At 42.9% G+C, this 12160-nt stretch overlaps 1 protein-coding gene across 5 annotated transcripts in view; it reads right to left on the reverse strand.

Moving 5' to 3' along the window:
- Sulf1 (Extracellular sulfatase Sulf1) overlaps positions 1-12160 on the reverse strand; it is a 97457-nt gene that overhangs the window by 2067 nt on the left and 83230 nt on the right. For 4 of the 5 annotated variants that reach the window (XM_012293508.2, XM_012293506.2, XM_012293505.2 and 1 more), the window contains 9 exons: positions 5763-5913; positions 5455-5630; positions 4076-4186; positions 3704-3996; positions 2131-2496; positions 1846-2041; positions 1264-1504; positions 1026-1205; positions 61-964 (listed from right to left, as the gene is read on the reverse strand). In XM_012293508.2, the coding sequence (XP_012148898.1) occupies positions 61-964; positions 1026-1205; positions 1264-1504; positions 1846-2041; positions 2131-2496; positions 3704-3996; positions 4076-4186; positions 5455-5630; positions 5763-5913 (2618 nt within the window). The remainder of the gene's footprint in view (positions 1-60; positions 965-1025; positions 1206-1263; positions 1505-1845; positions 2042-2130; positions 2497-3703; positions 3997-4075; positions 4187-5454; positions 5631-5762; positions 5914-12160) is intronic. The other variant, XM_076541760.1, reaches the window with a different exon arrangement.

Consider the following 12160-nt stretch of genomic DNA (forward strand, 5'->3'; position numbering starts at 1 on the left):
AAGAAACACGTATGGTCAGACCCCATATTTATCAATTTCAAAATACTCCATATCACCAACCTTGTGTGCCTTTCCTGTCCGGAGACTCCAAGATGGTCACGTCTATTCTGGACGGCCCAAGATTTCCACTCGTCCTGTTCTTCTGAACTTTTGGAAACTTCTTCGTTGGAGTAACCGGTGTCGTCGTGACAGCGGTTGTGAACGTATTTCTGGAACGAGCTTCGGTTCTGGAAGTTATAGGGGTTGATTCGCTTGGGGTGGTCTCCGTCGTCATCGACGTCATCGTCTGCGGGTCCATTTCCAACGTGGTCTCCTTTGTGGACTCGTTCGTGACCCCGGCGCTGCTCAAGGTCTCCCTCTGAGCGGTTGTTTCCTTCACCACTGTGGTGGGAAGAGTGGTATACCTACTCGATTGATACTGTGTGCCTGTGGAACTTTGAGTAGTCACAGTTGTCTCAACTATCTCGCTAACGTTCACAACCGGCACCTCATCGTGCACGCTGTTCGTGAACAGCGTATTGTTTCTACGGTGATGATGAACCTTCCTGCGTCTCAGTGGTCTATCGTCCTCCACTTCCGTTCGATTGTTCGTAGCTTCTTTTATCTTCTGTCGACGCGACGCTTTCTTTGGTTTGGCAGTGGTCGATAAGGTCGTCGCTGTTGTTTCAATTACGGTGGTCGTATCGGGGTCATCAGTGTTTTCCGTAACACTCATCCTCAGTTTCTCCGTAGTCCCCGTGGACGTAGTTCTGTCTTCCGTGACTTGGTCCAGCTTCGACGTGGAACGAACAGTCGTAACGGTAGGATTAACAGTGCTGGCGTGATCGTGTTTCTTGTGATGACGGTTCGCGTGGTTCTTCGAAGCGTGATGGTGCGATTTATGAGGCTCTTGGGTATTCCTAGGCCCTTCCTCGGTCTCCCGGTTGACGTGGGGTCGCTTGGTCATCAGATGACGACGTATGTCCTGAAAAAAGATACGATTATGTTCGTAATACATACTAGATGAACAAGTATAGTTCACTCACTTTCAACGTTTCAAGTTGCATCCTCATTTCTCTTATCTGTTGCTCGATTTCTCGCCTAGAGATACGCCATTCGTTCGGGTCCTGGTACACAGTCTCCGAGCAGTTCACTCCACCCTGTGGTAAAACTGAACACTTTGGCGGCAGTGTTTTTCGAGTCTCCGAGTGGCGGATTTGCGTAGCCTTAAACATCAATTTTTCTGTTCATCGTAAATCAAAATTTTTGTATATCGAAAATTACCTTTAAGTCATCCAGCTCTTCCTCTATGCTCTCCATGATTTTAGTAACATGTTCAACGGTATCCTTCTTCGTGGTACTCCTCCGTATCCTCCTGTGTCTCTTCACCACGTCCTCCACGTTCAGCCGGCCTTTCACCACCTTATCCAAACTGGGATCGAAGTCGTCGATCGAATATTCGGACTCGTTCAAGTTATCGAACTCCAGCGTGTTGTCGTCCAGTGTCTGGTTATTAAAATTATTCCTGCAAACGCATCGATCATGAATCCCAAGAGTTATCGGAGAAAGCATCGATAGCTTTCTACGGTTTAACGTCCGAGTCTTTTAGTTGTAATTTGTGTGCAGCTGCAAGGTATTTCGCTAACGTTACGTCTTCGTCATGGTTAGATTTCTTATCTAATGATAGCTGCGATAGCACCCTTTAATGAGTTTCGAGCAATTTGATATCCAAGTACGGTTCCATATACCGTAACACTTTGCCGCAAGATATCGTCATTTAACACCGGTATTACCGACAAAGTTGCAACGCTGATAGAACAAGAATACTAGCCTACAAAATCCCGAAACAATAAAAACCGTGAATACCTAGAAAATAGACTGTTGTACTCTCTCTTGACGCCGTCTGCGAGTTTGATCAGTTCCTGGAAGAACTCCTCGTCGTCTTCCTCGTCGATGGCTCGCCGGTCACGGTCACCATCATTATAGTCATCATCCAGCTGCTCGGTATCACGACTAGCATCTTCGTCGACCGCGGCAGCCTCGTCCGGCGCGTCTCGTTTGCCTGACAAAAATCGTGATCGTGGCCATGAATTACAAATCTCATCGTCGCGTTCCCATTAAGCGGAGATCAGTGATTACGGAGCAGCGTACCCCGTCTAGCAAAGTATCTAGCCATATCTGTGTAGACATCAGCCGGCCTTCTGTCCCTGCCGAAGCCGTATCGATGTCCCTCGTAGTCGTTCGACTCTAACCTCGTGTACACCACTCCGTTCGGCGTGAAGCAGGCGCATTTCTTCGATATCCTTAACGGAGGCGCGGCGTACTTGCACTTGTGCCTTCTCCATCGATGACCGTCCCTCTCGCAACGCCATTTCTGACCCGGCACACAATTGGCCTGGGCTTCCGGACGCGAACACTCGATCGCCAAGCGCTCGTGCTTCGCGGAAAAGGTCGAGTGCACCGGATACACTCTGTTGTCCAGATGCGGATCGGAGCCTGAAAGGGAATCCATGGGATCTGCGCAGAACAACAGAAATCGTGGGAGTAGCGATGTGCTTCATGGGGGATGCTAGGTTCAATGAGAGCGAAAGGAGACATCAGGAATACACAGAACGAAAGAATAATTTCTCATGGATTTCATAATGTTACTACACTTTTGCATCGGGAAGGAAGTTGTCGTAAAAATTGACCTTCAACGTCAAATTATTTTATCATTGAAGAGAAAAATTTGAAGAGAACTAATTATAAGTTGAAACTCGTTTTCTTGAAAAATTACAGTAAAGTGTCATTACAGCAGCATAGTATTAACAGACCCTAAACGAAGGTTCATTTCCAGGATCACATGTCAGGTTTTTTACGAATTGTGCTATCTATCCTATTTTTCTTGATCGTTTATTGATTTGATCTTGATTACGAGCATTCGCTCCTCCATAAGATGATCGTGTGTATCCATAGATCAAACTCGCGAGAGCACCGCGGCAACATGCGGCAATAAAATGGGATTAGAGGTGCGTAAATCTTCGAGTGAAAGCTTGACGAGATTTATGATCGAACCCTTTTTGAGAGGATAATCCAACTCAGTCGAATAAGAATCCGCGAGTTTCATTTGCGACTGATTCCTACCATGTAGCCGAAGTTTCTCTGGTATCTTGCGATACAACGGCACTCGGAACTAATTAAAAGTTTGCATTTCGAGGATTCTTCGTGGAATACGCTCGCTGTAGCGTGTCGATTTTAATCGTCAAAGTAACTCCTGGTTTCGAGTTACTCTCCAAGGACCCCGTTTTGTTATTTGATCAATAAGCGAGCGATTTCAATATGGTTTAGGTAAATATTTCAATTATTCAACATAATCTGGTACAATTGTAGTTATCAAACGATAAAGATTGAGACCTTAAATTGCTAAAGGAGCTAACGATTCCGAAGGTTTTTTACTTTAATACTATTTTAACTAGAGCTATTGTCTCCTTATTTATTGGATGGCCCTCGTAAAGTCTCGGAGGGTCGCTGAAATCCCGTCATCGACTCCCGTAAATTCGTACTCAAAGTAATTTATCTGCCAGAGGACGATAATGCGAGATTACGGCACCCCGAGCTGCGATTTTATTACCAACGAAAAGGTCATCGCGAAGTGTTACGTGCTAGAAACTGTATCCTCGGTGCAGAAATACGGCAATAAAGGACGAAAATTTACGATTATGTGAAACGAAAGAAGAACTCTTACTCGATTCGTCGATGATCGAATCCTCGAAATCCACGTCCTCGGAGATGTCTTGATCGCTACCGGTGTCGTTCTCGAAGAACCGGTGCTCCGGCTCGCGATCCGTTTCGGTATCCGCCACGTTCTCGTCTTCCTCTTCCGGTGTCGTGTTCGAATGCTGTCTCGCGAGAGTCTGATTCTGTCTCCTCGCCTCCCTCGCTTTCATTTCCGCGATGGATTCCGGGGTCTCGCGGCGACCCGAAGATTCGATCAGGAACGTGTCCGGCCACTTGAACTTCGATCTTCTGCCGTGTTTACTGCAAAGTTGGTCATTTTTTCAAGGTAGCGATTGGCCGTAAATTTGATGGTCGCCGAGAGAAATTGGCGTGTACTCACTTCTGAAAAAGTTTCTTGAAAGAACGACCGTCCATCTGCGGCGGCGTCTCGACGCCGGCTATGTCCAGGAACGTCGGCGCCAAGTCGATGTTCAAAACTATGTCGTCTACTCTGCAACGTCATATAGATGCTTTATTGTAATCCGATATCATCCCTCTGAGGGTGAATATCGTATCTAGCATTTATATATTCTAGTTATACAATTTTATACTCGACTAGTATGCATATAATAATTAATGATGATGGCGATGGGCAATGACGATGTATCTACAGTAATTTAAACATCATTCTCGTCTTTAACCTTCACAGTAACCCTATCCACTCTATCATCTTCGTGAGAAGCTTTGATTAGATTAAAATTTCAGAACAGACTACGTAACTCCTTCCTCGTATCACTCGTTGAAATACGATGCTTCTGCCCTCTCATTTTGCGAAATATTCGAGAAATGAAATTAAATCTGTCTGGCCCATCGGAAATGTCCGTTGGAGAATACGGAAACGCTTTTTCCTGCAATGCGGTGTCGCGTTTTTCGACTGTTTCCGGTCCGCGGCAGCAACGTGGCGCCGCTTATTAAGGCGGAGGGAAGACCGCACGAGGAAATGCGCGAGCGCGAAGAGCATTAATCTAGCAGGGCGATGTTTATAACAGGCATCCTTATGCTTCAATTTATACGCGGATTCTCGTTCGCGCGGTAGTTTGGCAACTTGAACCGGTGAATTTTTTTTCCGGTTGGCCGTGGATAATTTATCGCCTTTGAAACTTCTTTTGTGGGATTAAATTATGGTTTGCTTTTTGTGTTCGATAATTGATGGCGTAATTACGGTTCAGCTCGTAGCTTCCTACATCTCTAGATTACCAGATATCCTTTTTACGTTCCTATCTATGTACACATATGTATGTTCCTAGATAGCTAAATACCCAGATTCTTAGATTCCCAATTCAGACCCCTATATGTCTCAAAATTTCATTCCTAATGTCTAAATATTCCGAGGTTAATGAAATAAAATTCAAGTGGACATCGACAACCCCCAAGTCATCTTGTTAAGACAGCACGCAGTTCTAACATAAATTTATGAGAACAATGTTGATCGAGTTCGAGCAAGACAGAGAATTAAAACGAGAGAGCAAGCTTCGAAAAGTCTAAACGACCTGACACGCGGTCGCGCTGTAAATCTTCCTCCACTTGGTGAATCAATTTAACTAAATGTAGCTACCAGTCTCTTCTGACTGACATGATTTACAACTTCACGCCTCCTCTTCGTACTTAACCGGCTCCTCGTGTGATCGTACGTTTATTTGTCTCCGGTTGCCCGACGTACGATCGAGACTATGTATAAATCCAAGAAACCGGGGGAAACAATAATAAAGAGTAGCTCACATGGTGCCAGGTTCGATTCCAGGCCCTCTGATGAGGAACGGTACCCTCACGTCGAACTCGAAGGGGAAACTTTTCCCTTTGATCAGACCGAATTGACCCAGATGGTAGCCGTGGTCGGACGTGTATATTATGTACGTGTTGTCCAACTCTCCCAGGTCCTTCAATTCTTGGTAGATCTGTTAACAAGAACGTAAAAACGTTTCGACGGACGTTCGCAATTTTTCTCTCTTTTTTTGCCACGTCTGTGGCGAAAGGTTAAATTAATACGTGTCCGCGGAAACGACATTAAACGAATGAATCACGCATACCCTGTCTACTGCATTGTCGACGCTCTGCAGCGTCTGAAGCCTTTTGGTCATCAGCAGGTCCGTGAACTGCTTGTGGATTGGCTGCATCTTCTGGGTCACCTGGAGGATCCATTGCTTATCGGGATTTGGCGCGTAGTCGTAGGCTGGGGTACTGAAACAAATTCGTATAAAATTTAATATTCACTTGAGACAAATCCATTTCATGGAATAAATCTGAAGACAAATCTGACAAATCCGTAAGTTAATATTTAGGCTTGGACACATTGTGCCTTGATACATTGGTTGTCGAGAGTGCACTTCTTGAAACCTTCAGAAAGGAAATATTTCACTCAAGTCAGTTATAAACTCGAGTCAGTCATAAAAAAGATCTAACTGAAATTTGTATGATGTGAAAGTGCACGATCCAGTACAAGTAAAGGAGAATCGAATGAAAAGGGTAGAAATGGTGGGAACATTCGAGGAGTCCTCCCCTTTAGGGTCAGACAGTTGAGCCCAGTCCTCGAAGACTACTAGTTAGCCGATTAAGTAGCTCGGGTGGCTAGGATTTAGGTGCACACGCACGGTGCCCGTTCGGAATCCGAGCCGGGTAGGTGAAATTGAATTAATCTCGAGTATCCAACGAGACACGGTAGTTCGATGCAACGAGAAGGTGAAACACGGACCCTCGAGACACCGTATTCTCTCCTGCTTTCTCTTCCTCTTTCCAGCCGACCTCTCCACCAATTACACGAGACACGAAATTATGGGTAATTGGCCCTTCACCTTCCTCCGCGTCCTTCAGGAACGCTCGTCTCGAACGTGGATCTTTGTTTTATTGGTAGACCTTCGTACGGGATGCAGGAACAGGTTTACCGCTTTGCTCGTTTCAGGACCAGGATTCCGGAGGAAAACTGGTGGCTATCGAATGTGGCGATTCTGATTTTCCACTGAGTGTATAATTTCGCTGTTTCTTTTTAACTTGTTAATCGCGGATGATGTCCTTGGACCGCACTGTTCTCTTCAGAGATTATGAGGTAATCGAAGGATTTAACGATCGTCAACACGTGAGTTTCGATGTTGGATACTTGTTAACTGTCTACGTTTGTTAGGTACGGTCAAATTTAAGTCTAATTTGCAGTATACTTGTGCCAGTAATTGCAGCAGTTTACGAGTGCAGTTATTCCACAGAGCGATACTGTTTCACTCTAGCTTCGTCCAGGTTGGAGTTAATCGAGTAATTAAGCCTTACTGTCATTAAACTTGTTAGCGACATCCTGACACTCTACAAAACTAATCTATATTATTATAGTAAGTGATATTAATCCAGTGATGTAACAAGGGAAAGTTAATGGTACAGTTCTAGCCACAACCTCGATGCTCGAGTGTCCGGAGTAAATGATAGAGTACAGTTATTCTGGTTGCTGAATCATTTATTCAAATGTATCAGTTTTATCGCCCATCCCACGTAGCCAGATGTTTCGTGAAAACATCAACATTCTATTTCTTCAGCATCCACGCTCGGGATATCTGTCCGTGCTCCTAGGTCTGAAATTGATTCCAAGAAACGAGATTGAGACTTCAAATGCATGTCGACGGCGCATGAAAACGAGCGCTTCGCGTGCGCGGCCGTACGCGTAATCTCGAAAAACAGCCATTTCTCTTGCAGGTTCGAACATCGTGGATTTTCGTGAGAAATCGCGCGTCCGCATGAAACTCGAAATGTTCGCGTGGAATCGGAGGAGATTGTTCGCGGAAAAAAGGGAGTAGCGGTTCCGTGGAAACGAGGCAGGAAAAACGACTGGATCTTAAAGAGGAACACGGTTCGCGATTTCGTCGGATAGCCTTTTCGTTTGCTCAGCTGCTGAACGAAGGAAGAGGGGGTGCGTAAAGCAGCCCGCCGCTTTATGCAAATTTAAAATAAAGCGCGCAATCTGACGGCAGCCCCGAACGAAGAATACTCGGCGCTCACTCCGCTCGCGTATTTCGTCTGGACTCCTTAATTGCGGCCTATTCTGCGTACACCGGCTCGCCACGGCCACTTAACTTTCCCGCGAGACACTCCACGATTATATTTGCACCCAGACACGTGCCCCCGCGCCCGCCCGCCGCCCGCCCCATCGCTGGATCTGCCCGTTTGTCTCCGCGTGCATCCCTCGCGCGCATACCATTCCGAAACCGAGCTATCTACGTGCTAGAACGCTAATCGACCGCTCCTGGTTACTTATAGACGAGTTAACGCCTTGTTAGGTGAACAGGATCCGAACCAATGTTTTACAACCCAATTTAATCTTCGGATTTTTAACACCGAAGCTACCAAACCGGTCGTTCGACCGGTTCAAGTTTCTTACTTTAAATTACGAAATTCATTAAGTTTTTCTTCGGATATTTATTAGGAAAAATGTTTAATTACCTTTTATGTTTACTCATTTTATTTTTTAATTAAAGTAGATAGCGTTTTGATGATTTGTTATATTTGAGTTTATAATGGGTTTCTGAACGTATCAGCGCTTTCTTAGGGTAAATTGCTCGTTGACTGACAGAATTAGTAATCTACTGAAGCACTAAAGAACCTATGTGAAATTGCGTTTCAAGCTGAATTGACAGTTCTCCATTCTAGCGTTAATCGTGTAGAATTGAATACTCTTTTACGATGTTTGATGCAGGGATTCCGAGTAACACGAGTAATCGATATTCGATGAACTCTAAGTAGCTGTCAAACATCCCCGAGTACTCTGGGATCTCGAAAGAAGACCACGTACTACGAGGAAAAATAAGTGAGCGTAATAGCCTTCATCGAAGACAAGCTTCTGTTATACGGGTTTTTCTTTTATCCTCTTAACGAGGATGACGTTCGCAGGTTACTCGAAATAAGGTTCGCAGGAATCAGAGTTGTGATGTTCACGAGTCTTCAAGATTTTATATTTTTACATTCATATGGTGAAAAATTTTAACAACTGAGTACATTTTTAGATCATCAAGTTCTTAGATTTCTAAATCGTCAAATTTCACATCCTCGAATTTTAAGGTCTTCCATAAGTTCCACAAGTAGTTCACAAGTTCCCAAATTCCCAAATCCTTAAGTTTGTAATTTTACAAATCTCCAAGTGTTGAAATCTTGCAATTTCTAAATTCTCCTCCCAATTCTCAAAATTCCTAGATTTCAAATTTCCCAGCTTCCCAAATTTCTAAATATCAAATCTCGAATTAAAAATTCCACCATCGCCATATTCTCAGAATTCCAAGTTCCCAAATTCCCAAATCCTTAAGTTTATAATTTTCCAAATCTCCAAGTGTCCAAATCTTCCAACTTCCAAATTCTCCTCCCAATTCTCCAAATCCCCAGATTTCAAATTTCCCAGCTTCCCAAATTTCTAAATATCAAATCTTGAATTAAAAATTCCACCATCGCCATATTCTCAGAATTCCAAATTTCCAAATCCTTAAGTTTGTAATTTTCCAAATCTCCAAGTGTCCAAATCTTCCAATTTCCAAATTCTCCAAATCCTCAGATTTCAAATTTCCCAGCTTCCCAAATTCCTAAACACCAAATCTCGAATTAAAAATTCCACCATCGCCATATTCTCAGAATTCCAAGTTCCCAAATTCTCAAATCCTTAAGTTTCTAATTTTCCAAATCTCCAAGTGTCCAAATCTTCCAATTTCCAAATTCTCCAAATCCTCAGATTTCAAATTTCCCAGCTTCCCAAATTCCTAAACACCAAATCTTGAATTAAAAATTCTACCATCGCCATCTTCTCAGAATTCCAAATTCCCAAATCCTTAAGTTTGTAATTTTCCAAATCTCCAAGTGTCCAAATCTTCCAATTCTCCAAATCCTCAGATTTCAAATTTCCCAGCTTCCCAAATTCCTAAACACCAAATCTTGAATTAAAAATTCCACCATCGCCATATTCTCAGAACTCCAAGTTCCCAAATTCCCAAATCCTTAAGTTTGTAATTTTCCAAATCTCCAAGTGTCCAAATCTTCCAATTTCCAAATTCTCCTCCCAATTTTCCAAATCCTCGTATTTCAAATTTCCCAGCTTCCCAAATTCCTAAACACCGAATCTTGAATTAAAAATTCTACCATCGCCACATTCCCAGAATTCCAAATTCCCCGTCTTTCGTTCAGTTCTAAAATTGTCTCTCATCGTCGTCTTCTTTCCCCGCCACCGTAATTGCAGCATAAATTTCTTGTGCTAATTACTGCGGCGATAAATTCTGATTATCTGATCGTTGGCGATATTAACGCAGCGGGTTTCGCCGGAATGAAAACGGAACGGCCGCGGGCCACGAGACAATACACAAGGCCTTGCGTACCGAATCTCTACGTTCAAGCTGAATCTCTGATAAACTCCCTGCCCTGTACGGTTGCCCTCGGATTAGTCACGGTGAAAGGGCGCTGTCAAAATACTAAACTCGCTCGTTCTTCGCGATAACGCGAGCGTATCGAGTGGTCCGAAACGCTTAGTGGAGGCCATTAACGCGTCTTGCCCAGATTACAGTTCATTGCTTCTATATTAATCGGCGAACATGGTCCACGTGCAATCGAAGACAAACCACCAGTTGATCCATTCCACTGAAGTGTTTTTTTTTTTTTTAATCTAATTGGACGAGCCAAATATGTATTATCGTCATGGCAGCTGCGTGTCGAGCTGACAAAATCAGAACAATGTATCACAAAGGCCTAAAGCTTGATGGATATGATTGCGCAAAGGTTGCACCGATGCTCTTGACGCGAAATGACTGGGTTTCAAATCGGGGATCAAACATCGTAAACAGCGATTATCGGTCGCTCTAATTTGATTTAGAAGTATACTTTTTGTGCTCTAAGCTTGGCTTAGTATTGGATCTAGGCGTCGTTTAGGTCTCTCGAAAAGTGGCGCGTCACGCAGGTTTATCTCGAATTGCCTGACACGAAAACTCTCAAAGAAAGATTGATTCGGTTCGATTTGGTTTCGCTGATATTTAAAACAGCTTTCTCCTTCGGGTCATTGGCGTTTCGAATGGCACATTGTTCTCGCGCCACAACACGAATATGATTTCAGATGCTTGTCTAGCTAACAATATTTAGATTGCAATTCGATTACGATCCCGGCGATTCATTTCTGAAATTTCCAAGTGGCCGACATTTCCGTGGGACGCGTTCGATTTATCGTTCGTCCCATTGTTCTTCGCGGAGCAATTAAAACTTTGAAAAGAACAAACGCGAGCACGCTGAATGACCGTTTTATTTGGATAACAAATTAAACCCCGTAAATCTCTGCCACGATTTTGCTCGTATTCCATCGAGCATGAAAAATGAAGCGGGGGTTGTAAATCGTATCTTCGCGAATATGCGGTGTAGTAACGTCGTAAATTATAATTAAACACGATCCATAGCGCGTACATCAGTGTAGTTTAACGCGGTTGCCGGGGATAAGCCCACCGTTTAATTCCATAAACCGGAAATTTTAATTTTACTCTCGTCCATCAAAAGCCGATCGAACGGCAAAATTAACCCGCACGCAATTACGAGCTTTCACGACGCTTTTACGAACTCGCCTTTGCACTCTTAACCCTTTCATTTTACTGCTGATCGATAAGTAATTTCTTTCGCGGATTTCTCAAGAGATTTCTTTAATGCGCATTAACCTGAATTTAGTCGATAGATTATGCGAGTTTCTTTTTGAACGTTCAGTGGCCTCTAAACAAAACAAAATGGCGTCTAGTTTAACCTTTTGTCGTTCGACGAGTCTCACTCGCGATGCACTCACAGCTCAAATATAACAAATCTTACTGAAATTTTTAATACTCTTCGATTTAAAATTTTGGTCCTACCATGATTTGCATTTTCAAAGATTGTTGAATATAAAGTATTCATCTTTTAACACTAAAACGGTCAAATGACCGTTCCACAAGTTTTTCATTATAAGGTACACATTTTGTTCAAATGCATTCCTTGAAATTAGTACTGATTTTTGTCAAGATAAAGAATAAATGTGTGTACTAATTTATGTTTCATCGTTTCTTTATTTGTTTTTTAACTTCATTTTTAATTTATATTATATGTCGGTAGTTTTAGTGTTAATTTCTCTTTTGCTCAAACATACCTATGAATAGTTTTGACTGACGCATCTGAAATAAATTGTACAAGGGGTTAAAAATACAAAACGTCCTGATACATACTTAATACGAGTAATAAAAATATAGAGTCAATAATAGAACAATGAATAAAAGCTGGATAAGAATAAAATATTCTCCAAAACAAGAATGAAAAAATAAAACAGCTACTTATAAGCACATTAAAATTCCGTCCCAGCAGAAATAAAATGGCGAAAAAAGTGGAAGTTTAATTAAGTATTTCAGAAATGTAAGGTGCTAAGATAAAAGGTCTCGGTAGTTGCATGTTCGAGGCGCAAAAAGTGTCGGAGAACCGC

The sequence above is a fragment of the Megachile rotundata genome, chromosome 2, assembly GCF_050947335.1.
Source record: "Megachile rotundata isolate GNS110a chromosome 2, iyMegRotu1, whole genome shotgun sequence".
In the NCBI taxonomy this organism is placed as follows: Eukaryota; Metazoa; Arthropoda; class Insecta; order Hymenoptera; family Megachilidae; genus Megachile; species Megachile rotundata.